This window comes from Glandiceps talaboti, chromosome 1 (assembly GCF_964340395.1).
Source record: "Glandiceps talaboti chromosome 1, keGlaTala1.1, whole genome shotgun sequence".
In the NCBI taxonomy this organism is placed as follows: domain Eukaryota; kingdom Metazoa; phylum Hemichordata; class Enteropneusta; family Spengelidae; genus Glandiceps; species Glandiceps talaboti.
In genome coordinates, this window is record NC_135549.1 from 9,580,129 (window position 1) to 9,607,336 (window position 27,208).

Genomic DNA, 27,208 nt, shown 5'->3' on the forward strand with positions numbered 1-27,208 from the left:
TTTTATTTTATTTTACATCTTTTTTTTAATTACTTCGACCCAAAGACAAGATACTCGTTGGTCACAATACTTCCGTAAAAGTTAATGAGGTGTAAAAGAAGTAAATGAAGACAATTATGTGATTCAGAAGTAGACAAACACAATATGCAGACTGGTGTTATAGGCTGAAATCATATCTCTGGAATGTGATTTTAAAAAAGTAACCAAAGATACTTTGCCAAGAAAATCTACTGGGAAATCGAAGTAAATAGTCATAGTTTTACCTTTTTTGATGTAAAAAATGTTTAGGGATGGCCACTTAGGGTCGGTCAGTTGGGTTATCAGAAACACACTATTTTTTATTTGGCCTAATCAGTTTGCATTTTGTATTTAATGAGATTATAGTTGAGTGATCAAAATCTGTTTAAAATAGTATATTAACATTAGGGTGATATGGAAACGCTGCTTATAAAGGACGAGTACTAGACTGGTCAGAGAGGGCACAGCAAATATTCCTAACTATGTCAAGCTTCATCATAGAGTAAACTTAGAAATTTTCACCGAAGTCGAATTTCCACTCATTTCGCTGGGACTGAGAAAATTAAAAAGTATGCAGTGTCTAAAATGTCTTCTCCATGTTCTTCTCTATACATTAACAGTGCACCAGGTTCGTGTACTAAATTTAGTAAGGGATGATAGCACGATGGCGCACAAGTTCAGTAAACGAACATCGTTCATTTCTGTCAAAACCCCAAACCCACTATAAAACGAACGTTCACAAATGCAACATCAAACGTTCATATATATATACTATGATGAAAACTACAGCAGTCACACCACTACGATCAATGTAATGTAAAAACATGATTGTAAACATATTAAAATACTACCAGAAATCCAGCACCATATCTCACATTAGAAGTCAATTTTTATCAACTTATTAACATCTCAGTAGTAAATACAAAAGCTATTTTCATTGATGGGATGAAAGTTTTCCATCAAAATTTGGTTAGAAGTGCAAAAATGAAGTTCTCCAATTGCATTGACGCCATACCCCCTCCCCCTGAATGAATGAAGTTCGCTTATTGAGCTTGTGTGACATTGTGCGATCATCCCTAACAGGCCTATAATTCAGATCTGGATTAAACTTCAGCAGTGAAAAACAGTTGTCTGGCCAATGATATGATAACACTAATGTGAGAACCTGGGATTGAATCCCTGGCCTTTAAAAATCAAACAAATTTTCTTCTAGCAAAAATATCTCAATTAACAGTATTTTTTTTTTAAATCTCTGGCTCACTGTGAAGCGAGCCAGAGATTTACATGGAACGAGAGTCAACAGTTTATCAGTCTGGACAACCTGACCACTGTACAAGACAAACAATGCTATCTATTGGTATGTTGTTCTGTAAACTAAAGTCTCACATAGGATATATTACACTCACATGTAGTTTTAACAGTTTGGTGACAACCTAGCTGTTCTATTATTACACTACATTGTTTCATTGCTATCTCCCATTCAAGTGATGACCAAGATATTTGTTGTTGTTATAATACTTCCAAAGGAACAAATACAGACTTGTCACCCACACAGAGATACAAAGATACTGAGAGGGAATGCATGGGAAAATTCTTAATATGTTGACTATTGATGTTTACAAATGTAATGTTGACTCTAATCATGTAACTGTGCTTCATGGAACCTTACACTTTGGTGCTAATCAGATCTGTCACTAGTTCCAGGCCAAATGCAATGGTCTTTGTATGTACCAAATTACATAGCAATGTGTCTTGGTTGCATGAAATAAGGTCTTTTCCAAGACACTGTCCTCCCGTCTTACTGCTTAAATACTGAGGAAACATAGGTACCAGAGTTAGGTGATATCAACCCAGCTGCATTAATGGGAACCTGGTAGGATAAAGGTTACTATGTGAAGGATTTCATCCTATCTTCTTTCTATTTATACCAATACACCAAATTGTTATTTGTCTGCTAACGTTGAATTATAAGTATTCCTTTCCTGGGCACAGACTACTAGTTATAAACTTCCCACAATGCAATGAGTTCCGATATGAGATCCGTCATTAATATGTAGATGAGCCAGTGGTCACTGTTTTAGTTAAATGATGGTAAGTATGTAAAAAGTTACAATAGTTTCCTCACTTCACAGATGGTCTGGAAAACTATGTCAGTTTTACCATTCTGTTATCAGAGTTCCCAACCATAGCAAAAAACACTGACTGGTCCCACTTGTACACTACAATACTACATCTAACTAGTCTAGAGGCAATCTGTGCTTTTGAATCCATCTCAAAAAAAGAGAGAAGAAAACGAAGGACTCAAAGCCAAGGATAGCCTCTGGAATAATCTAATCCCAACTTCCTGATGTTCATAGACTGTCAACATCACCAGCTGGATTCCCACAAAAAGACAAGAAAAATCCTCTGCTAAGGGTTCCACGCTATGACACACTATAGCTGGCACCCCCTATTATACAGCATCTCCAGTCTGGAATTCCAAGATGGACACCAAGAAATGTCCTGTACTAACACATGTACAAGGCATGAAATCCAGTTAAGTGATGGTACAAGTTATGTAACAACTTACTGATAAAACAATCTATGTCAGCCCACCTTCAATAAATTTGTTTATAACTTAGAAGTGGTGTTCAAACATGTCAACCGCCTCTATCCTAGCAACTAAACTGCTACCAAAACATATTAAGGAATTATAGGGACATCTACAACTGGCTGGAATGTCTTCAAATGTAAAACCTTTAAATCTACAGTAAACTCCTCCAACAACAAGGGTCTCTGCTTCAAAACATATATACAGTTAACACCTGTTTACACTTATTTCCTTGCTTTAAGTGGATCATCTAACTCAAGACAAACAGAATGGACAGACCACACCTTTTGAGACTCTACTCTAAGATGTAATTTAGATGTCACACATGTTCATTTAACAATTAAACAAAACACAGAGTGAGGATTGCAGAGTCTAAAAGCACATCTGTTCCATCAACTGAGTACATCTTTGTTTTGTTACTAAATAATGTACAGAGTGTTCTCTATTTTCCACTTTAGGAAATGGTTCATTGCAATCTCTATCCTACCAGGTTCCCAAATTATATAGCTGGGTTGACTGAGGCACAATCACGTTTCAAATCTTGCCCAAGGACTTCAGTCATTGAGGAACAAATGGAAGTGGTGAGGTTTGAACTGGCAACTAGCAGATTGTGAGTCAGCCTCATACCTATCACAAAGATATTCTTTACAGATCAAAGTAAGAAAGTGGGTACAGAAAGATACCTTCTTTCCAGACTCACTGTGTGATTAAGGCCTATAGCACGTGGATCAAAACATCACAACCATTTCAAACTGGATGGTTCCAAGGTGATCACAATCTACATAATTCATGGAACTCAAACAATGCTGTAGTGTCCATTGCTACCAAGACTTTGGGAATTATGAAATGTGGTGACACACCACCTTCCTACTGCTACTTACTGTTTCATCTTTAAGAACCACAAGTTTAACAACCACAATGTTGATAAAATTTCCAATACTTGGATGTCTATAAATACTGTTTACCTAGAAGAAAAATAAAACAGAATGAACAGTTTAGTTTTTTTTTTAAATTTTATGGTGGGGAAAGACTAAGCACAATAACAAGATAAGTTTTATGTTGTGCATCATCACAAGAAGAGTGATTCTAATCCTCCTAAGCTCAGTACAACTCTGGTACAACCAATATGATGTTGGAATGAAAACATCATCCATTTTTTACTAAAATTGTGTGTAAAGAATGGACTGTTCCATACTTGCTGTAACCATACATGTGTAAGAACAAGCTGTTCTACACTAAAAAGTATATACAAAAACTTACTACAACTTCAAATATAAGAAGAACTTAGTGATCCATACTTACTAAAGCCATGAGAGTAAGTACATAATGCTCCAAATTTTGTCCATGGTACTGATACATCTTGGTGTCCACGACAACCATAGTTTCAACATTTCTTATATGTGATGTAGATCTCTTGGAACGATGTTTCTCTATTTTTTCTGAAATATCTGCTATCCTGTCACTTGAGTCTGAACTTGAACTTAAACTTTCGTATCTGGGACAACAATAAATAGAAAGTAGGCATATTACATAGGCGCATATATAAATGGTGGCTATACAATAGTTTTGAGTTCATTTTTTAGGATGTATATAATTTTCTAAAAGTCAGACAGCAAATCCGTAGCTTTTTTGGGCATTATTTTTGTCTTCACAATTGTGCATTAATAAAAGGGATCACTGAATCTAAACTTGCTTTACCTTAAACTCTGTATGGTATCAAAGTGGTATCTCCCATTTTTCTTTAGAGATTGAATCAAATGAATTCTAGACGTAAGTTGATTGGTATTGGGTGAGGATTGGTATTGGTACAATATCATGTGATATGAGATGACAAAGATGAATAACTTTAGTTATAATCTATCATAACATAGATTTATTCTTTTTCATATCAATCTTCAGGTTGACCTTCAAAAACAGACTTTTGGAATATGATGTATTCCACATGAAAACAAAGCCTGTTGTTGGTGAGTATTATCAAACGCAATTTCCTGCCTTGAGAAAGATAACATCAAGGAAGACACCTGGTAGTTGGTCTATGGTCTAGCCAACACGGGATCAGTGCTGGTACTACCTGGTTCATTGGTCTAAGATCTAGCAAACACAGGATTAGTGCTGGTACTACTGATACCAGGTAGTTGGTTGGTCCAAGGTCTAGCAAAACACAGGATTAGTGCTGGTACAACTGGTACCAGGCAGTCAGTTGGTCTAATATCTAGCAAACACAGACTCAGTGCTGGTATTACCAGGTGACCGTTGGTCTAAGATCTAGCAAACAGATAATTGGTGCTGGTACTACTGATACCACTACCAGGTAATCGGTTGGTCTAATCTCTAGCAAACACAGACTCAGTGCTGGTACTACCATGTAGTTGGTTGGTCCAAGGTCTAGCAAACACAGGATTAGTGCTGGTACTACCAGGCAATCGGTTGGTCCAAGGTCTAGCAAACATAGAATTAGTACTGGTACTACCAGTACCAGGTAGTCAGTTGGTCTAAGATCTAGCAAACAAAGGTACTACCAGGTAGTCGGCTGGTCTAAGATCTAGCAAACATGAGTCAGTGCTGGTACTACCAGGTAGTCAGCTGGTCTAAGATCTAGCAAACACAGGTACTACCAGGTAGTCGGCTGGTCTAAGATCTAGCAAAAACAAGTTCAATACAATGGCAAACAATACACTGATACCCTACTAGTATGCGAAGACGTGACTTTAATTCTTTACAGAAAGACCCATCACAGCAAAAGTTACAATCTTTCCACCCACGGCATTCTGGAAGAGATTAACTGGTTGCAATCATACCAGCTTAACATGAGTAGGATTAGAATATACCAGACTCAATCTATGTTCAGCTGATATTGTTACGCAACCAACCTTCCATCCATCCTTCTTTTCCAACAGCTTTCCTTATCAAGTGTCTTATTAATTACAGGCTAATTTTAGTCTTCAAATCCTCTGTCAACATGTTTCGATTTTAGTCTCCCATTTTTTGTTCTTTCTTTAATATCACAACAGTAGTGTCTTTCTTTGAAAAAATCATACTGTTAAGTCTCTCATATTCCTCAAGGTTGATTTTTGTCAACAAGACTAAATGGCATGATTTATAGGACTGATTATGGGATGGATAAACTTTGCTTTGTGGTTAACTTCCATTGGTTTTATGATGCACAATGCACCTCTCCATAATGCATCATGGTATTGTAAATGTGGTTCGAGGATACACAATGCACCTCTCCATACAGCACCATGGTATTGTATATGTGGTTGTAAGACACACAATGCACCTCCCCATATAGCACCATGGTATTGTATATGTGGTTGTAAGACACACAATGCACCTACACATACCGCACCATGGTATTGTATATGTGGTTCTAAGTTGCACAATGCACCTATACAGCACCGTGGTATTGTGTATGTGCATGGGGCAATGTGGCCTTACTTATTTTTGAGGGGGAGGGGATAATTTTCACCTTGTCTGACAATGGATTTACATAAACAAAATCCCTTGTTTTGTTACTGATGTTTATTTTTTCTCAATAAAACACATTTGATGACAGATTGTTTTTCTAAATTTAACTTAAAAAAATGCACTATTAGCCAAATGTACTCTCTAAGGCAATTATTCAGTCATGCAATACACCTGGGCAAATCCAGCAATGTATCAAGCGATATACAAGGTGATGAGTTACTGGTATCCATACATCCACCACTGGTCTCACTTTCTAGATACAAGTCTGAAAGTTTCATATATCATTTATCCACCTCTATGTCTTTAGAGGGTCATGTATTGACTATGGACGGAGACGAACAGCAAAATATACTGTAACTCATTAGCCAGTACTATCTCAGAACCTTTCCTAATAAAATGTAATGTCCTGCAGCCACACAAGAAGAGAGGTGAACTTTTCAATTAAGGAAGGTTAGGGTCAGGTGGTATTCACTCCAGGGAGTGGACTTTGTCTATACTGTTTTTAGTTTTTTCTATTAACCTCAAGACCTGCCATTTGATAGGAATTTCTATGATCCTAACAAGAGAGATGGTGGGTATTGGTGAATTAGAACCTACACTAAATTAACACACATGAAACATTGCAGTCCATGTGTTAATTTCTAAGAGTAACAATGAAACATTCAGTTGGTCAATTGCATTTTATCTGAAAAATTTGCCAAACCTCTCAGCACACCATCAAATTTCACCAGGAATGAAGTTTGTGTTTTAACCTTTATACTCTAAGTCCTTTGATGCAGGGTTGAACTTTGGTGTATAAAGAGACAGTCAACATGCCTGTATGAATGAATGGTTAACGAACGTAGACAGAGACCACCACATGCTGTTCCATGTTCTACATCAAAGAACACGGCCTACTACATCAGAGCTGGAGGGCTCCAGCTTTATTCTCTACAGACCTACCACTAATTTAATCATAAAATGATCTATGGATAATATTTCTATTAAGGTTTGCAATATTTGGAAATATTCAATTATATAATGAAATAGACTTGTTATTCTTGGCATAACATTTTGAGAACTGATTTATTTTATATAAATAGTATTTTCCTGGAGGAATACTAGTGAAGGGCTGCTTTTAAAAAATGTTAGTATCATCTGTTTTTTATCACTCTTCATTTAATTTCAAACCGTTAGTATGTTATGGCTGTAGATAAACTGCAAAACGTGCTCAACTACAGTATTAACTGTACACATATGTAAATGTTAATATGAAGTAAAATCATCCCAGTTTAGCCTGGATCACAAGCAACAATGAAAGAGCCCTGGAAATCACACTCTCGCAAACCAGAGCTGTTATTTCTTCTGTGACACTGCGAAATAACAATAACTTCTTGGACTGTGCCGTAGAAGAGATTGTGGTTAACAATGATGTTGAAATCATACCACTACAGTATTCAGTCTTCACCAAGTTATATCTATGAAACTTATCTAGAGTCGAATACTTACTCATTGTACAAACTTTCCTGAGATTTCAACACTTCTTTAAGGTCTTCAGATAAACTTTTGTTGCCATGGTGAACTCTATGGTGACGATGACGATGATCTGAAAGATACAATATATCCATACATAAGTATAAACATGGATAATGATACAAACCATTTTCAAAGTACGTTATTCGCATACCTGTTTTGTACTAAGTAAATTTATAACAATGTAATTTCAATATCATCTGCAAAATCCTTCCTACTATTATGGAAAGTTTCAGGTTTTCATTTCTAATACTTAGTAATCAAAACATTTGTATCTATGCATCCTTGGTTACCTGTACTGTAGATGTCACATAAATTATTTATTTCCATATATGTTTCAATTAAGCTAGTACGTCAACACTAATGATACACACTATATTATGATTCTTGGCACTCTTACTGCATGTATATAATTCCATATTGCAGTTGTTTGTTTGTCTTCATTGGTTGACTTAGAATCACTTTAAGTTCAAAAGTTCATGTCTCATACTTCACACTTCAACACCAAAATGGTATGGATGCTACAAGTCTGGCATGAAACAATCCCATAATACATCAGCTGAATCAACTGGTTCATGATACTAAAGCTGTATGGTAACCTAGTAATTATATATATCAAAATATAGCTATGAATGTTTTGTAGAAAAGTTTAGGGTTGGACGATTGCAAGTATAGGTATGTAAAAAAGAAAGAAAAAAAAAAGTATGGGTATGCACTGATAGTTAGTCCAAATTTCATTATCTATGAATTCCAACCCATGTGAAAGCATGTTACTGCAAGTAACGGCAGTATGAGTATAGTACACTTTCAGGTGACTAACTTGCTGTGACCTATCGGAACTATCAATACAAATAACCCCGCAGTGCTTTATCAGTGTTTTTTATTATTTCCCAACTAATGAGCAAAGACATAGCTATGATCTTTACATGCCGACACTATAATGAGCACCAGTGACTGGTCAACTCTGTAGATCTTGTAGACAGAGGCACTACTGTCCTTGGTATAATCACTACACTTGAAGGACCAAATGTTTTCCTCTATGTTCTTATCAACAATTTCTTTCATGTGTTGTGAACCATGAAGAGAAAGATACACAGTATCCAAGCATACAATTACTTTTGATAGGGGGAAACTATAGCTCCTTATCCGGCGTCGTGGTCAAGGACAAAATATCTAATATCAATTCACCATCTGATTGTTTCCATTATGTGTGCTTATTCTATGTAATTTTATGCATGACCTGAAGGGGTACACAGGATCATCTAATTCCCAAACAGCAAATAAAAAACTCTCAGTTCAGTTTTTGGTTTCAATAAGCTTTTGGAGTATATTGAAATAATTGGGGCTGAGAAAGTAATGACTATAACTACAAACTGCTTGATTGAAAACAACCTGGCTTTCATGGGTAGGCAATTTCAAAATCATGAAAGTCATTGCCAACGATATGGTACATTGAAAATGCAGTCCTTGAATTTATAACTGTTGGCAATTCTATTCTCTTGCAAGAGTAAGTCCTCACTAGCCAGAAATTGAAACATAAATAATAATGTTGGGTTTTATATATGCGGCTTTTCCATACTGTGTTCAAAGCACTTTACAATTATTACCCCTGGCACAGATCTACAGCGGCACAACAGCCCTTTATACTTCCTCAACTCCCTGGAGAGTATACAATCCATTGCAGCCATTATAAGTACATACATTTAAGCATTCACATTGCAACGTCTATCCTACCAGGTCCCCAATTATATAGCTGGGTTGACTGAGGCACAATCGTTCAAATCTTGCCCAAGGACTTTAGCCATTCAGAAACAGGGTTCAAACCTGCTAACTGCAGATTCCAAGCCGGCCAATCTAAAAATTTGATTATCGTGACACTGCAACCTGCAGACTCCAAGCCAGCCAATCTAACCATTGGACCATCATGACTCCATTTTATAGCACATAACAGTATAATACTATAAAATACCAACCCTAATGTTATATGTCTCCTTCTAGGTTCCATATTTAAACCCAGTGTTCTTCAACCACGTCATTTTCTCTCCTTTCAAAGTCAATAGCCGCACAGATTTTTTGTTTTGATTAAAAGTCAAGGTAAAGTTTGTTATAAAGCTGATCCCTGTACTACATATACTGGCATTGGCGTTTTATCAGATTATCTTTGCACTTGACTAGTTTCATACATGTTATCACAGGGTGCTAAGATTAAAAGTCAGTCATGTGAAGACAGCTGTATCAAGGTGAATTTCGCTGAATCCACATCTCAGTAACCTGGAGGCACAAAAAGCAAATTTTACCCAAACTAGCTAAGTTTACACATTTTCCTATTTGATATAAGTGGCTACTGGCTCACATGTAATATTCTAGACAAAACAAACCCTTCTGTAACCCAACAAACAAGAAGTGTTTAGTTTAGTCCAAGCAGAGTATGCCCACTACATCAAACAGTACAGTGTAGTTATCAGCTATACTTGTCAAGGGTTAAAGCAGGACTAGAGATCAGGGCAATGAACCTCACATAACTGTTTCCGGATGATGACTTTCTTCCATGATGTATATCTACTTCATGATGATTAATGATCAAAATTTACAAATATATCATATGTATGTAATATGCTATCATCAGCAATTACTTATACATGCCTGAGTTGTCATCAACATTACATTTTTGAAATAAGGCAAGTAAAAGTTGATGCATTCACATGATTAAATAGGAAAGAAATTGCTCTATCAGGATTGACAGGCAGTTATAACAGTAGTTTGTGTTCAACAAAGAGGGTTAGAAATGTCATACTGATAAAATACATTGTTATGGCTTACAGTCATACAAGTATGGAGCCAAGTTTGGGACCTTTGTAAACACACATTTCCCCCTTCAGCAGATTTAAGGAGGAAAAGTGTTCATTAATGTATAAAAGGAGAGATAAGGCCAGCCACTCAAATGTCAGTATTGTAAACGATTCATTCTAAACACTCCAAGTGGATACTGTCAGATGTTCAGATTTTAGTGTGCTGTTTGGATTTCCCTCCAACTAAGAATGCTTTCACAAAAGTCATCAACGAAAAGTGCTCTCACAACAGTAAGTCTCCAATAAAAGTCACAGGTTTTACGAGAGGAAACACTCTCTTGTTTTAGATGGTAAAAAGCTTTCAGCCATCAAGTGAAATCTGTGGCTTTTAAACCACGGTTTCCTTTTTAAAATTATGATATGTAATTAAGAATAAAATGTACAGTAAAATCTAATACTACATTCCTAAGAAATGTCTTCCTAACTCCTGACTTGAATTGTAAAGTATACTGAACTGTGTGAAGTCTATCTCGGTTTAAGTTGACTTATACTTTTAACATTGTTTCAACATCTTTACATTCAGATTACATGTTTGCTAATGTCCCATCATGTACTGCTCCAAGCATTCTTGAAGCAGTCTGGTTCTACTTGTACATATGTCTCCTTTCAGCTAACATTTCATCAAAATGTCCAGACACAAGTGTAGATTTATAGTCACAGGTAGGTTTGGCAAGCATAATTTGGTTGGCAGGATATTTGTCTTATATTTTGAAGTAGTGCAGCTACAGAGCTCACTAGAAATCAATATTGGGTATGCAAGGTTTTGTGAATTGACAAAGTGTAGTTGAGTATCAAAACAGTAAGTATATCTACTGGCTGAATTTGTGACTCAACTACACTGTTCACTTGTGGTGAACATACAGCTGCAGCAGAACCAGAGATCCAGCCAGAAGATACTATATGTACATGGCAAAGTCTTGCACACTTACAGATTCAGCTATTAGAGTTGACAGACTATGGTGAGAAGAGTGTAGTGGCGTCATAGATTCAGCCATTAGAGTTGACAGGCTATGGTGAGAAGAGTGTAGTGGAGTCATAGATTCAGCTATCAGAGTTGACAGGCTATGGTGAGAAGAGTGTAGTGGAGTCATAGATTCAGCCATTAGAGTTGACAGGCTATGGTGAGAAGAGTGTAGTGGAGTCATAGATTCAGCTATCAGAGTTGACAGGCTATGGTGAGAAGAGTGTAGTGGAGTCATAGATTCAGCTATTAGAGTTGACAGGCTATGGTGAGAAGAGTGTAGTGGAGTCATAGATTCAGCCATTAGAGTTGACAGGCTATGGTGAGAAGAGTGTAGTGGAGTCATAGATTCAGCTATCAGAGTTGACAGGCTATGGTGAGAAGAGTGTAGTGGAGTCATAGATTCAGCTATTAGAGTTGACAGGCTATGGTGAGAAGAGTGTAGTGGAGTCATAGATTCAGCCATTAGAGTTGACAGGCTATGGTGAGAAGAGTGTAGTGGAGTCATAGATTCAGCCATTAGAGTTGACAGGCTATGGTGAGAAGAGTGTAGTGGAGTCATAGATTCAGCTTTCAGACATTGCTACCTACATGTAACAAGGAATCGTCCAATCTCAAGGTTGTGAAGACTATGTCAATTGCATCCATTATACTTAAATATTAATTACCAATTATACTTGCATATTACGATATCAATTTAATAATATTGGTTCATTTTGTACAACAGATGCATTCATTTCTTCTAGGCACTGGTTTTATGCACAGCCATATCATATATAGGTCATCCAATTAAATGTAATGATAGCAGTTTTATATGCAATATCAGGCATTGAAAGGTGAAAGAAAGAATTCATTCACTTCACTGTAGCCTAGTGTTGAACAAACAGCAGATCTACACTAATGACAGACAGATATGTAATATGCTGGTCATTTTCTTTTTGATAAATCTGTTTTGGTGAGATGGTGTCTATATGTGCATAACTAGGACAAGGTTACGCTAGCTTAAACCAGGCTTCCTTTATGAGTAAACATTGGATAAACCCTGGAGCACATCTAACGTCATAGGAGTGAGGAGACAAAAAGTAGCAATTAGGGAAATATTTCCAACATCAAGGCCAGTCAGTTTTTATGTCTTTCTACAGGCACAACTCATCAATTTTATACAGTGTATTGAACTAGGACACTTTCTCAATGCATAGTTGCATCAGGATCATTCTTCATATGGCATACATCATCGTTAGTATCATTGTTGGTTTTGGACTGCCACTAGCTGGCTGTCCAGGGTAGTCACACTGCAACTGTAGAGTGTGATTAGCCGTTAGTTGGCCAGGACACCAGTGGTGGTATTTTTGCAATCTGTGGTTGGTTGGCCTGAATACTTTCACAGTGGTATGTATGTCCTATGTCCCACAGTTGGTATGCTATCACATACAAATGGAGTGTTCAATGTTCTATGTTTGGTTGGCCACCATGATGGTATGGCTCAATGTTTTATGATTGGTTGGTTATCATATTAAATGGTATGGTTCAATGTTCTATGGCTGGTTGGCCATCACATTGGTACGGTTCAATGTTCTATGGTTGGTAGGCATCGTAGTGGTATGTTTCAATGTTCTATGATTGGCTGGCCATCACAGTGGTATGATTCAATATTCTATGATTGGCAAGCATTGTCATGGTAATGCGGTGTAATGTTCTTCAATTGGTTAGCCAGAATATGAATGAACACAGTGGTGTAGTTTTGATACTCTTCTTTTGAGATGCGTATGTGCCTTTGTACATATATGATCACCTTGGCAAGTTACATGTACAGAAAGATGACACCCGTGGTGTCTCCAGGCAAGTTAACCATGTATATTCATGTCCTTGATTGCAGCTGACGCTCATCCATTCTGTGTATTTCTGGCTGAATTCTCATAACAAAGGTGACAGTGGCTACGTGCTGTGAAGTGTGTTCACAGTCACAATGTGGTTTTAATTTCAATCAGCAGGGATGTTATGAATGAATCTTCTAAGTATCAAGTATGTTAACCTTGACAAGGCCAAATACAATTGTTAGCTATCATTACATTATCCATGCAAAAACATACTAAGCAATAGTTGTAATGGCTATCACACTTGCACACATTGGCCACAGAATCTTCAAATTCAAACATTTGAATGCTACTTTACTAGCCGAGATACCTCAACAATCATTTCTAGGTATCTGAAACAATGGCATATTGCAATCTTCTGATGGCCTTGCAGAATATGAGAAATGATATGGGAAAAGATTGCAATATATCACACATCAATTTGGAAAATGTGACATTAATATATCTACTAAAGTGAACAACAGAATGTAACTTTTACCATATCTGAAATAATTTGATAAGAACATAGCTGTCAATCACTGCAATAAAAATGTTGTTACTAGTGACGTAGTAGTGTACATGTACCTGCCCTCTAAGCCAATTTGACATACCATTGATGAACAGCAATTTGTTTTGACACACCAAAATTTGGTGTCTTCAATCACAAACTATATGATGCACAAGAAAACACATCATGTTCACAAACGATAACAAAATGTTATCTTTTGTTATAGACTGCACATTACACACTACTTTGGCTTCTTACAAATTAGAGCTTCATATAGAATGGTTCAATGGTAGTTTAGCAAATACTGACTAAACTTGATGAAGGTGGCCTCTCCTATTGTGCAACTGGTGTGACTGATATCCCCCCCCACCCCCCACCCCCACCCACCGGACAGAAAAGTGATGGTGAAGAAACTACACAAAAGGTCCATTCACTCAACACAAATCAATTATCTGCATTCTATTTTACAGTCATTTGATTTATATCTCATTTCTTAAGATTATAAAAAATTAAATTTTTCATCAATTGATTTATGAGTAATATGAACTGTATGTATTTTTGTGAAATATCTAAATAATCACATGCGTGCAACATACTATTTATGGATTGCTTTCATGTCAATTTATGAATGATGAGACTTGGTAAAAATATCTTCATATGTAATTTAAGTTGTCATATCTGTAACTAATTGTAATATTTCTACCATATGTCCCTGAAGAATTCTTCATTTATTGTCACTTTTGTCGCATATTAATATAAGGAAGATATGGGTGAGAATACCAGTGTCTCCCTTTTTTGTACAATTTCAAGTGGTGACCTCACTAATCATGTGGACAGGATGCTACACTATATCAAAACTACATAAATTCATAAAAATGACAATTTATACAGAACACAGGATCATTATCATTCTCAACATCATTAATATGAAACACGAAATAAAAACTCAATATAATGAAAAGTTAGGTTGAATACTAAACTATTCTGTACAGTCCTTAGGCTTAGTAAGCAAGGGTTGACTGAACATTGCCATGATCAGCTCAGCAATGGTACTAAGTTGAATTATATTACATCAGTTATCTCCTGTACGAAATCAGCTGTATGAAATAGTCACAACAATATATATATAGCATATTACAATATATATTATAAATAATACTTTGTCTGTTGGATCTGTATTACCATTTTAATGGCACATACATCTTCAATAGTTATTCTAATAATTAATATACATTAGTGTCAGAAATCTATAAATTTAAAGTGGCTTGATGACAGCTGTTTTAAACCTGTCCAGAAGCATGCAATTGTATTTGTTGAACACTAATTAGTGTCAATTACTAATGACGTCATGCCCATGAAAATGGCTACATAACTGACATTCTGGATAGCTTAGTGCGTGCCACCCTGACAGTTATACAGACCAAACCCTTTGTGTAAATGAAACATTTGATGGGTATTATTGGTATTTGAACTGTTTAGTTTGGCAACTAATCCTTTCTCAAATGATGAAATATATGCATTTATTGCAGTTGAAGACACATGTTTTCACCACCAGCAGGTGAAAGGGTGTCAACATTCACAACCACACTGGGTATACCTGCATGGTATTTCTATAATCAGTACCTGGGAGTTCATCTCTGTTAACATCTGGCAACTGATTCCTTCAAAAGAGGTGAATTGTATACATTTATTATTAAATTTGAAGACAAAACTTGTTAACCTTGCAAAATTGTCAATATTTACACTACAATGGCACATGTATTAGATACACACCTCTAAAATCTGTTACAAACAAGCAATGGTAATTGGCCTTATTATTACTGTGTACATGTACTACCAAGTTCAAGAGAACAGTAATCACGGGCGTCGACATGTCATATATATTATATTTTGTTTCTTTTGAGGCAATATAAAATGATATGTTGGTTGACTTTGAACTAGACAACACAGACAGCGACAAAAACACAGAGATACACCGCCAAGACAGAAGACAAGTAGTTGATAAAAGTACACATAGCCACCTGAGCACGCACTCTCATGTGTATTTAAGGATTTACTATATAGAAGTTCATATAGGTTAAGTGGATACTTCAATTTTTATCTTGAATTGGCATTACCTTGACATCAGTTGTTTTTATTTTATATTCTTAACACCTAACTGACTACTGAGAAAATGAGGGTAAATTGCCCCTCTAATAATAAAGATAATACCACAAGTTATTTTGGACATTATTGGTTTTTATTTGTACTCATGTAAGTGACTACTGAGAAAATGCTGGTAAATTAATGTTCCTATAATAAAAATAATACCACAATTTAATTTCAGGATGGTAATGGTTTACTTTCTGATAACTACCAAAGCAAGTATATGATGTTCCTACAACAGAAGCAACTACTAGTAGTAACATTTTCCAATCCACAGCAACATTGATAATTTGCACTTTCCGGTATCAGTCATCAAAGTCCAGTGTATCGACCATTCAATCTGGACACCTTTGATGGTATACATAGCTGTTAGCTAGATCATACATGACCAAGCCTAGCTCTCTACACCAATACATCGTTACTACTAGACATAAACAGCTGCACATCACCTTTAACTATCTAAACTCTTGAGGAGAATGTATGTCATGGGCAGGACTGCAACTATCATAATATTTATTGAAGCTGATCAATTTATGGCCTAATTTGCCAGAGGTTAAATTAGGTAAAATAACTGAGACATGTATGTTGTACTTGGACCCCAGAAATTCCATTTGACCGAAGAAATTGGGTTAACTTCAAAAATAGGGTCAGTTATGTTTCAATTCAGGGCATGGCTCATGGCTTTTTTTATAGATGTGACCATGTTCACATGGTGACTTTATGCATGTTGTGCCAGAAATGTTTTGATTTCCCCCAAATGCTCTCCCATCATCAGATAATTCAGTTTCTCTTTTGGACAACTATGAAAACAAATTTTATCTGAGCTAAAATAGAAATGAAAGGCAATTCAGAAAGGCTGAGCTATCCAGGTCTACCATCTTGAAGGTATGGAATGTGCTTTGTTGATTGACCCTTTACATGGATATATACACACAATGTATTATTGGAGAAGATCTGTAGAGAGACATATATTACAAAAGCCTTGACATCAACCATACTATATCCATCCTCAAAATGTTTCTGACCAATGGTGGATTGAGCAAGAGTCGGATAAGTACAGAAGTATCCATGAAAAATTTTTTAAGACTGAGAGGAGCCATTTGCAATCAACTAGATCAAACCTTGACATTGCATGGAGTAGGCAATTATCAGACTGTGAGATCAAAGGAAAAATTTCAAAAACTACTCAACAACAACTTAGCAACCAAATAAAGGAGAAAGCTAGGCGTGCTTAACATTCAGGCAGAAATGTAACTATATAATTCATCACTATCTGGATGGAATAATTCAAAATCACCAAATCTTTATTTGATTAGACTAAACTGGCAGGTATATGTAATTAAACCTGGTTCTTTTCAAATAATATTGATAATAAAATTAGTATTAAAGTTGTCTTGACTTATTACTGACATCTTTGAAAGTCATATATGCCCATTGCATTGCTACACATTTACCTGTTGTCAAGTCTTGGGTCAAACAGTAAAGTTTGTCTAGTCCAGAATCTACACATTTAGGACATAACAGTACACATTTGTTTACCAAACACAAGTGGTGACATGAGAGCTAGAGACTGGCTCTTGGTTGGACATGTTAGTCCAGACTTTCAATATTTACCACACTTGAAATGGTGGACACCTGTCTACTCTTGATGTACACACAGTCCATCTACTTGACAACAGTTACAGACAAGACAATTGTGACTGCGATTTGTGCACAGAACATGAACTTTATAATTGATCAGTAAATACATTTAAAACAGCTAGACAAAGAGAAGTTTCATCTAGTCATTAGAAACAAACATGCACATGCACAAAAGCACTGATAACCAGCCTAACTCAATCCATGCCATCCTATTCAAGTGTGCACAAGTGTAAGATAGCGGCAAATATCAAAGATTACATCTTGAAGTAAAGAAGCTGAAGTCCTTTCAACGGCTTGATGGGGTCATTAGTCCATTGTTTTACTTTTTATGCTTCAATTTATTATATACATGTACGATACAAATGAATGTACAATTGAGCAATAAAATACACTCAAAACGGAAGACCTGCTTCCCTTTTTTTTCCTAGGAAAGGGACAACCAACAGACATCTGTTTTATCAGTAAATGATCTAACCTATTCATACAAAGATTAGTATATGGTACAAGTGTTTTTTGAAAACCTCTTGTAGATGACCCCTTTTGACTTCAATACAAGTGTAACACTTGCACAAACCTGACAAACATAGGGAATCCATTGTTGACTGGCAGTGATGATATGTCTCTATCATCATACTCTCATTAGCTTATGAACCTAGAGGACTATTAGAAATGATTGGGAACCATGCTGAGGACAAATGTTTGAATAGATACCAGGGCTTACCGGTGTAAAAACACTTTTTTTTTGTCTTCTAGTGAAAAACAACAAATAGTTGTACGATGACAAATCAAGCACTATTCAGAATAATAACTCATGCTTCAGTGCTGTTTTTTCTGAATTGACAAGAACAATTGTACTGAACTTGAGGATTGAAGGCAATTGAGAGGTGAGGGTGCGGAGGGCGTGAGAATTTCAGAAAAATAAATGTTTGCAGGCGTTAGCAATGTAAACGCAGCAAGTTTTCACCAGATGAAAAGTACTGAACCCTGTTTCTAGAGCTGTTCTACAGGTGGAAGGGATTAGAGAGAGACACACATCATTTACCAACCGTAGGATATCAAAATGCCTGACACTCTTCTCTCCTATTCATGTACCTTTCTGCTAAAAGACCATGCTTTGCCTCAGAACACACACAAAGTTTGCATGACATATGAACTTAAAGGACTCATAAATCAAGAAATGTCTTGATAAATGTAATTCAGTTACGTTATTAAAGTTCTTACCATTGTTTCAACATCTGTGAAATAACTTGGATCATATTAAGATGTTGTCAACAGAAAGCATCATGCAATGATTGACAAGTTGCCAAAACTTTTGGAATCAATTCATCTTGGAAAGTGAATGTACTGACACATTGAAAACAGTATGATTCAAGATCAAACCATATGTTTCCTAAATGACTATGCTTTGAACTCCATCTCATTAATGTGTGATAAGATGATGCTACGCTGACTCTGGTCAGCTTTGGGAGCAACCAGTCAAGGACATTGGCTGTACAGTCAAGTAAGCTAAACATGTTGCAAGGGAAAATTTCACAACACCATTTAGGCTTAACTACGTGCAGCACAGCACTACAGCAATTTCTCTAATTTATGTTGAAATGATGGGCTCTCGTTCGGTGGAATAATGGTTGGAAAATTTATCACCAAAACCATTAAGGTGGGACAGAAACCTTGGCCTGCTTTTGTGGCCATGATTTATTGTGTTAGAAAAACATTATCTTATGTTGTTAGAGTTCAAAGACAAATTTCTCAAAGGCAACAAACATTAGCTTGTGAAAGAAAGAAAGAATCACTCCACAAACACTGTAAGTAGCTAACTATGTTCTGGAAAGAAGATATCACAGGCCAAGGCCAGTTTTTCTTTTGTGCCAATGTGTGTACTGTTTATCATCATTTAACACTATGAACATCTCTGCAGCAAACAAGTTAAACAAACAATCACTGTTCATTTTCTGAAAAAATAGTCAACAATGTTGTTGGATATCCTGCGGTAGTTTATTCATATTTCAACCGATGTAAGAAAGGAGTGTTATTTGTATATAAGTAAGTGAAGTGATTCTGGAAACTGACAAGACATATTGAACATTAGGAGTATTTTGAACTATAAAATGTTTTGTATTGCTAATTTATTCACATTAACATCTCCTATCACATTGCAGTATTTTTTTTACCTACTTTACACCCCCACCTGTTTTAACTATTTAAAATAGTTTAAAGCTGTTGTAAACAAAAAAGTCATATCCTTTTACTGGTTAGAGTAGACAGCTTATGATTAAAAGTCTCTCAATACCAGTAAGTCATGTGATCTTTAGTCAACATTATCAACCAATCACTGAGAAGTCTATGTTAATTAGTTTGTACTTTCAGCCAATCATATAACAGTATTAAGAGAATAGCACTTCTGAGATGTAAACCAATCAGTATTGAGAGCTGATCATTAGCATAATGAAGAAATGATGGTGGGGGTGGGGGGAGTTTATCAATCAACGGAGAGGATGACTTCCATAAAGTGCAAATTACCCTTGCTCTAAATCTCGATATTCATTAAGGAAAACAAGTTTACAGAGGTTATAAACTAACAGTATTGACATGAGACGTAAATGGATACACTTGACAATGACATATGACGTCAATGTCATGCACTTTTAGAGTTTTTACAGATCAATCAATCAACACAACTGGGTCATTAGAACTCTGGTTCATGGTCTCTTATTTATAATGAGAGACTACATTTTTGTTTTCTTGGGTCAAATCCAATGGAAAGTGGTTTAGTGCTGGCATCAATGAAATGTTGTGGTTGGAGAAACACTCTCCAAGTTAGTGAAACCATAGCATAGGATATCCTTCTGGTTGAAAAGTTTGTTGCACCCACATACACTCTTTGACTTTTATACCATAAGACACAATGACAAGTAAAGGGTGTAGCTATTTTGAAATCTTTCCAAGGCTGGGAGTGCATTGGCACTGTTTGTAAAAAGGACTGTGTTCTCATTGTATGCACGTTGACATGGCATATTTGGCAGGTGTAAACTTTCTTTAAATCCCTGGCATCCTTTTACTGTCCTCAGCTACGTATGTAGGATCTGTACATGTTTCTATGTGTCAACTCACTCCTATAGAAACATCCTTCTCTTTAAGTCCTTCCAGTGACATTTCAATTGATACACGTTTCCATGATTATTTTCCAACAAAGCTCTAGTCTCTTCAGTTGATGTTTTAGTGAATGATTCCAACCATGACGTGCAAATGTCAAAATGTCAGACACCTGTGGCATATTCACCTTCTTTTAAAAAAACAGACTTGTTTTTGTACTCAATTATTTCACAGCTTATCCACTGTACTGCACCCAATGTAAAGAACTGGGTGACTTGTAATTCTATGAGTCATGATGACCCATTGCACTGATCAAATCAATAGACACTGTGCCTCACATCAATACACATGAGTACATCAAAACACTCTCTATCATTTCCCCCTACATTGGACACCATCACATAACACGTACTTCATGAATGAGCTGCCAACTCACTGAAATCTGCAATGTTTTTTCTCAAACTTTCTGATTCTTAGTAATGCCGATAGGAAGGATACATCAACACTGTGAGACAATGTTTCTACTGATTTAAGTAAATGTATATAAGATGACAAAGTAAAATACAGGGATTTCTGGTAGATTTTATCTACTTGTCTTTGACTTGGAGTGAAAAGGCTCCTTATGTTACTCACATTTTCCTTGGCCGAGTGAAGAAAAATATTGGGGATTAATATCTAATTGTTTACTTGTTAAATGATGGATAATGTCAGTATGATGTTTGATGAAATTAGATACATATTATGAGTGTGGACATGGCTAATAGATACTTGTTCAATGGAACACTGCCACTATCTTATGCTTGTGTTTGACTCGGTGTCATTGTAATGTCTGCTACTGTATTGGCATTTGTCCCATAAACCAACTGAATTGTGTCAAAATACACTCTAGTCCAAACATGGGCTTGGTAAGCAGACACACTTAGAATTACAAGAGGAAATCCCCACAAAATAAGGCATGTTAATTTCATTGACAAATCAAGTAGCTATATATATCTGTACACACTTGCATATTCTGTTCATTAACTGTTTTCGCTGTCTTTGATAGCTAGAAGCTTTTATTCATCCAAGTACCGTTATACTAATCTTGACTGAAATAGTCAATGCATTTGATACAATAAAAGCAAACAAATTGTAACACGTCTGAAAAGTCCCATAGAAGAAGTGCATAATCGTACCAAGAATAGCATTAGACAATTCATGGACAATACATGTAGTTTGTGTGGTTTAAAACTGTCTCTGATGAGATGCTTGGTTTCATTGAAGCAATTCAACACGCCAGAGTGATCGAATACGGTGTTCTAACACATCTCAGACCAATATTGTTTTCAGAATGATATGCATTGACAGGTGTCTTTCACTTTGTCAAACCATACCCCTAGGCTTGTACAAAGCGCTGCTGCTACTAATGGAGCTGTACACATGCTACGTATTCCATTCCCCTTATTATGAATGACATCTGGATTTAATTAATCTGACAAGCCTCTGGCCCATCGACTACTTAATTCACAAACACAGCTTAATTTCTCACAAGAAACCAAGTTTCTTGTCACATGTCAGTTTTTGCAAATCATAATATTTGTATCCTTTTACTAATATTTGTTGTTTCTATTGGTGTGTGTGTTTGTTAATTGGTCTGCTGCAGGAGATAATCCCAAATCGGTGAAAAAGAAAGTGTCTAAGTTTTAGGGGTATTTCACTTGATGTAAAAAGAGTGGAATTCCAAGCAATTGTTATCCGTCCTCGGAGTTGACACCTTCAGAGATATCAAAATGCCAATCACAACTACTGCCTTTCTAGGCGTCTCAGTTTGAGTCAAGGTAACAAATGCCAGCCAAAGGCAATGATCACTCTAATACGTGTATTGATAGTATGGTGATTTCCACATGTAATCCCTAAGGCAAGTCAGATTCAAGCATTTAGTCTGTCTTTTTTTAACTTTATCACTAGCTACTATGTGTTATGCAAATTATGTTGAATGTGTTTCTCAGAAATCAAATTTCTTTTGGAGGTGAGAAATACTACCAAAAATTAGCCTTCACTTATTGACTTTTTAAATTGTGTTTTCTGTTACTTATCCATATCCAAATGTTTTTATTTGGTCCTTAGTTGAGAAGAAAAATGTTTTTTTCATGTTAGAGTAAAACTACTTTGCTCTAAGAGGAGGTCTGAAATAATTAAATTTTTGAGGTGTTGAAAAGGGTAAGAGACACTAAGCTGCAAGAAGAATGTTAGGAATGAGTTGAATTATCCGTCTCTGTGTCTGTCTGGGTGATTTACCTGTAGGCAATTATGATGTCTACCATTACTCACAATTCTTGTCTCCCCTTTGTGTCTACAGGTCTTATCCCTATTTGGTATACTCTTAATTACCCTAGGATTAATTGATTTCTAAAGATTAAAAACAACAACAATAAGATGAGAAAGTCTTCCATAGGTCAATTCATACCCTAATCAATTAGTTATCTTAAATACTATATTTGTCTCTACATGTATCTAGTTTGTAATTGCACTGAACACCTGTCCTATTATGCCGAATGTAACGTTTTATACTGTGAGATCACAATGAGAGTCACGCTTACAGGGTTCTTTTCAAACTAAGGTAATAAACATGAAATCGAAGTTTAAGTAATCGAAACTCTGCTTCTCATCTTGTAAATGCATGACTCATGTGTAATCGATATGTTTCATTTAAATAATATGCAAGCCACTTCTGTTCTCATATATGAGACATATAAGATGTTTCAAACGAAATTTCAAGTTTGGCGCTAGAAACGATAAGGCCCATTGCAGTGAAAACAGTGTGAATAAGTCTGTGTAGTACATATATATGGTATGAGGTGTGTAAAAGAGAAGAGAAACTTAGAGTACACTCAAGAAGTTAGCAAGTAGTACTCCAATTGTAATTTATGAGACCTGATCTCAACGTTAATGAGCTGGGCAGGAAAAGTTACACCCATCTGTCTCTTTGGTGAACTTTACAAGAACCCTTCTTTGTATTCACACAAAAAAATGCTACAGACATCAAGAAAGGGCATTAACAGTTACTTTAAAACTATCTATAATTTCACTTTACTTTAGTATGATTGGTATTTTTCTAATGAAAGAGAGAGTTTTTAAGTTGAGGGTGAAAATAATACAAAACTAGTAAGTCATCATGTAGTATTGGATAGGTTAACAGAAAATTTTGGTACGTCACAAAAATGGAATTTGTTTGTGTGATGTCAGTAGTTCATCAAATTGGTTCACAATGTGACGCATTACTGGAGACTAAATCTATACAAACTGGATCCAAATTCATAGAATCTCATTACACAATACACAAAGATTTATCAGCTTGTTGTTTGAATTACTTCATATCTACAATGAGTCTGTATTTTGTACCGAGTTCATTTCATTTCAGCTACGTACGTTGTGTTTGTTGAAGTTGATGTCCTTCACATTTAGGATAAAGTATACTGTATACGATTGAATATATGATTATGTTGATTTGTTATGGTGGCTGCATTTAATTACTAATAAACTGGTAACTTTTCACTGACAACAGGAAATGTGTCTCTTTCCACACTTGGAAATGATATGTGGAATGAACTTCGATGAACTACATGACAATAAAATATGTCAGTTATTTTTCAAATCATCTTGGAAGGTCACCTTTATCTGTGTTACATTCTGTGTTCACTTTCTTACGAATTCTATAGATTGTCTCTGTCTGGTGTGATAGCTTATAATGCCTACATTTAACAGTTTTAACAGACCCCAGAATCAAACTTTAGTCAGTCACAATTTTGACCATGTTACTGGTGTTAACTTTTACGGCTCAAAGGGTTACACTATAGCTGAAAAGTGTCTTCATTTTGTCATAACTTGGATTCTATTTTCTATGATCACAGATACTGAAAGCCTTGGAGAAAGTACACTTCATAGATATCACATTTTAGTTGAAAAACAACAAAATATAGATAAATTTCTCGCAGATCTGCAGTATTTCAGAGTAGATCTACTGTATTTCAGAGTATATACATATATCAGCTTTCTTTTCCTAGTATGAAGTATACATTTCTTCTGACTAGAACACCTAACTACTTCTGCTAAAGGCAAGTTTTCATGTTGAACGGTAGTGAAAACAGTAGCTGTATACATAAAAATAAATCAGTTGTTTTCAAAGGAAGTATTCCCGACTTTTCTTGACCTTCCATTAAGTTTTGCCCTTATTCTATTTCACAAATTAGCCCCTTTTGCCAATTTCACTTTGTACTCCTGGTTTTGTGCCAGCAGAAAAGGTGAGGCCTCGCAAAAAATAAATGAGTTCTGTATTCATCACCACTCCTATGTACATGCAAGCATTTTCACAATTTATAACATGTATTCAGGCCAATCTTATGCACTAAGAATCTGCTCTGCTTTGCTTGGGTATGCCGTGTGAAAATTTGCCAGGTTTCATTTTTCTTCCAAGACAACTTCCCGAATCACCACATGTAAGCATTCACAGTTTACAGCTTGTACTAAGGCCAATCTCATACCTAAAGAATTTTCTTTGTTATGCCCAGCTAAAATCAGTCACTGAGAAGATCTTTTTCCTCTGCAAGAACTTCCTGAATCATAATTAATAAGAGTCTTCGATTTAAAAGTAAATACTCCAATGTCTATGACTTCAACTCTCATCATATAAAACTTTGATTCTGACAGCTGTTAAGGATACACTAAAACCAACAAATTCATAACCTAATACGTTCTATAGGATAACACATAACATGTTAATTAAAAGAAATGTGTACTATAAATGTTAATTCACAAGAAATCTGTACTATAAATACACAAATCAGACTTTTATTTGTGGCTATAAAGCATATTGTGAGCAAGTGCTTAATGAAATAAATTTCACCTGTCCTTTTCTTCTCACACTGTCTGTCTCTTTGTATGTCATCACCAATGCTTTATTTGACACGATACATAAATAATTATCATCGGTCAGAGTCCTCTTCGTGGAAATCAGAAACGCGTGTCATCCTACTACGTCAATAAAGTGTTGAACAGCAAAAAAGTGCAAGTATTATACCAACAACAGGAACAACAAATCTCTCTTGTTTACTTCACAGTTTCCTGTATGTCTTCATATAAACACACGTGAGAGTGAATCTCTTAATAATCTCATCTTTAATGTTGGTATTGGTGTCATGAGTCACCCTCCTGTCTACTTTGGCTTACCACATTGACCAAGATACATTTTGAGTCTCTGCACACCTCTATGAGACATACATGTATTTGCTGCATATATAGGGAAGTCTCTTCACACCCCTTCACATCCCTTAGCCACAAAGGCAAGCCTGCACAATGTCCCTAGCACACACCACCTTTCAGGCTCCTAAATACAAGGGTACCACTTCCTGAACAGACACAGGTACCAACTGCTACTCATCACTGACTGTACACATCTATTACATGAATCCCGTGATCCAGATGAACTGACCCTATGACCTCAGACAAATCACCTGACCTTCACTCTTAGCTATCTAATCCATCACATAGAGTATTTCCATTGGATTTTTGGCAAACCCAGCATTGTGTGATAGTTTCTTTGGTTTCAATTATGTGGTTACCTCACATTGTGTTGTCTTCCTTCCACGTATATAGAGTGGGGGATCATGTCTCAAATGATTTATAAATGGGGTCAAAATCATGTTAATCATTTCTCGCATGTTAACCTTTACTTCACATTGACAGTACGTTTTGGACAAAAGTTTTGGATGGTGCCGTAAAAAGAGGCTGTGGTTTGAGACGATGTTACAGCTACATAATCTTGGTTCATAGCTTACAGTACAAATCATACAATGTACCAAGATAAGCCAATATCATGGATTGGATACAAAAACAGTACTGAACCAATTTTCATACCTTAGCCTTTGTTCTAGCCTGTCTAATTGCTGGTCCTGTGGTTCTATCAACAGTCATTCACTTTTCACACTATGAAGTAAATGAGTATAAGCAGACAAGTTACCTTGGTACATGAAGCCAAAACAATTAACAAAGAGCTGATGTATAGACAACAGTCTGAACAAATGACTCCATCAAGACTGTCACCTCACATAATAAACCTTACAAGGTGACACCAGAGTAACTTTCACTTGTACAGACAATTTACATCATTATTTGGTAGTGTCATGTCAACATTGTAAATACACATGTGAAGCCAGCTCCACCAAACATGTCTTACTGTTTCCTGTGAAGTATTCAATACAGTCCTGTAAATTGCTGTTTTGTGCCATCAACACAAACATGATAATAGACAAGAGGAAGCCCATTGATGTACATTTCCTCTACAGATAGTAATACACAATAAAGTACCTCCCAAAATGTCAATGACTGCAGTCTTTTCAGCAACCTCTTTTGAGTTCATTTTCTGAAAATGAGTGTGGTTATCTATCAATTATAAGGATGTCAGAGACTATTAACTTTGATATGGGTCACATCTCTCTAACAGAAAGACATGCGGGGTTTATCATTAGGACATCATCTTTTGTGTTATTCTCATTATCTTCAGCTCTAAGGAAACACGCTTCAGTGAAACAATTT

At 36.0% G+C, this 27,208-nt stretch overlaps 1 protein-coding gene across 1 annotated transcript in view; it reads right to left on the reverse strand.

Moving 5' to 3' along the window:
* The window catches only part of LOC144453840 (A disintegrin and metalloproteinase with thrombospondin motifs 9-like), a 132,311-nt gene that overhangs the window by 70,589 nt on the left and 34,514 nt on the right, over window positions 1-27,208 (reverse strand). Inside the window, exons 2-4 of the mRNA XM_078145211.1 lie at window positions 7,565-7,661; window positions 3,911-4,103; window positions 3,490-3,573 (exon numbers count right to left, since the gene is read on the reverse strand). Of these exons, the coding sequence (XP_078001337.1) occupies window positions 3,490-3,573; window positions 3,911-4,103; window positions 7,565-7,661 (374 nt within the window). The remainder of the gene's footprint in view (window positions 1-3,489; window positions 3,574-3,910; window positions 4,104-7,564; window positions 7,662-27,208) is intronic.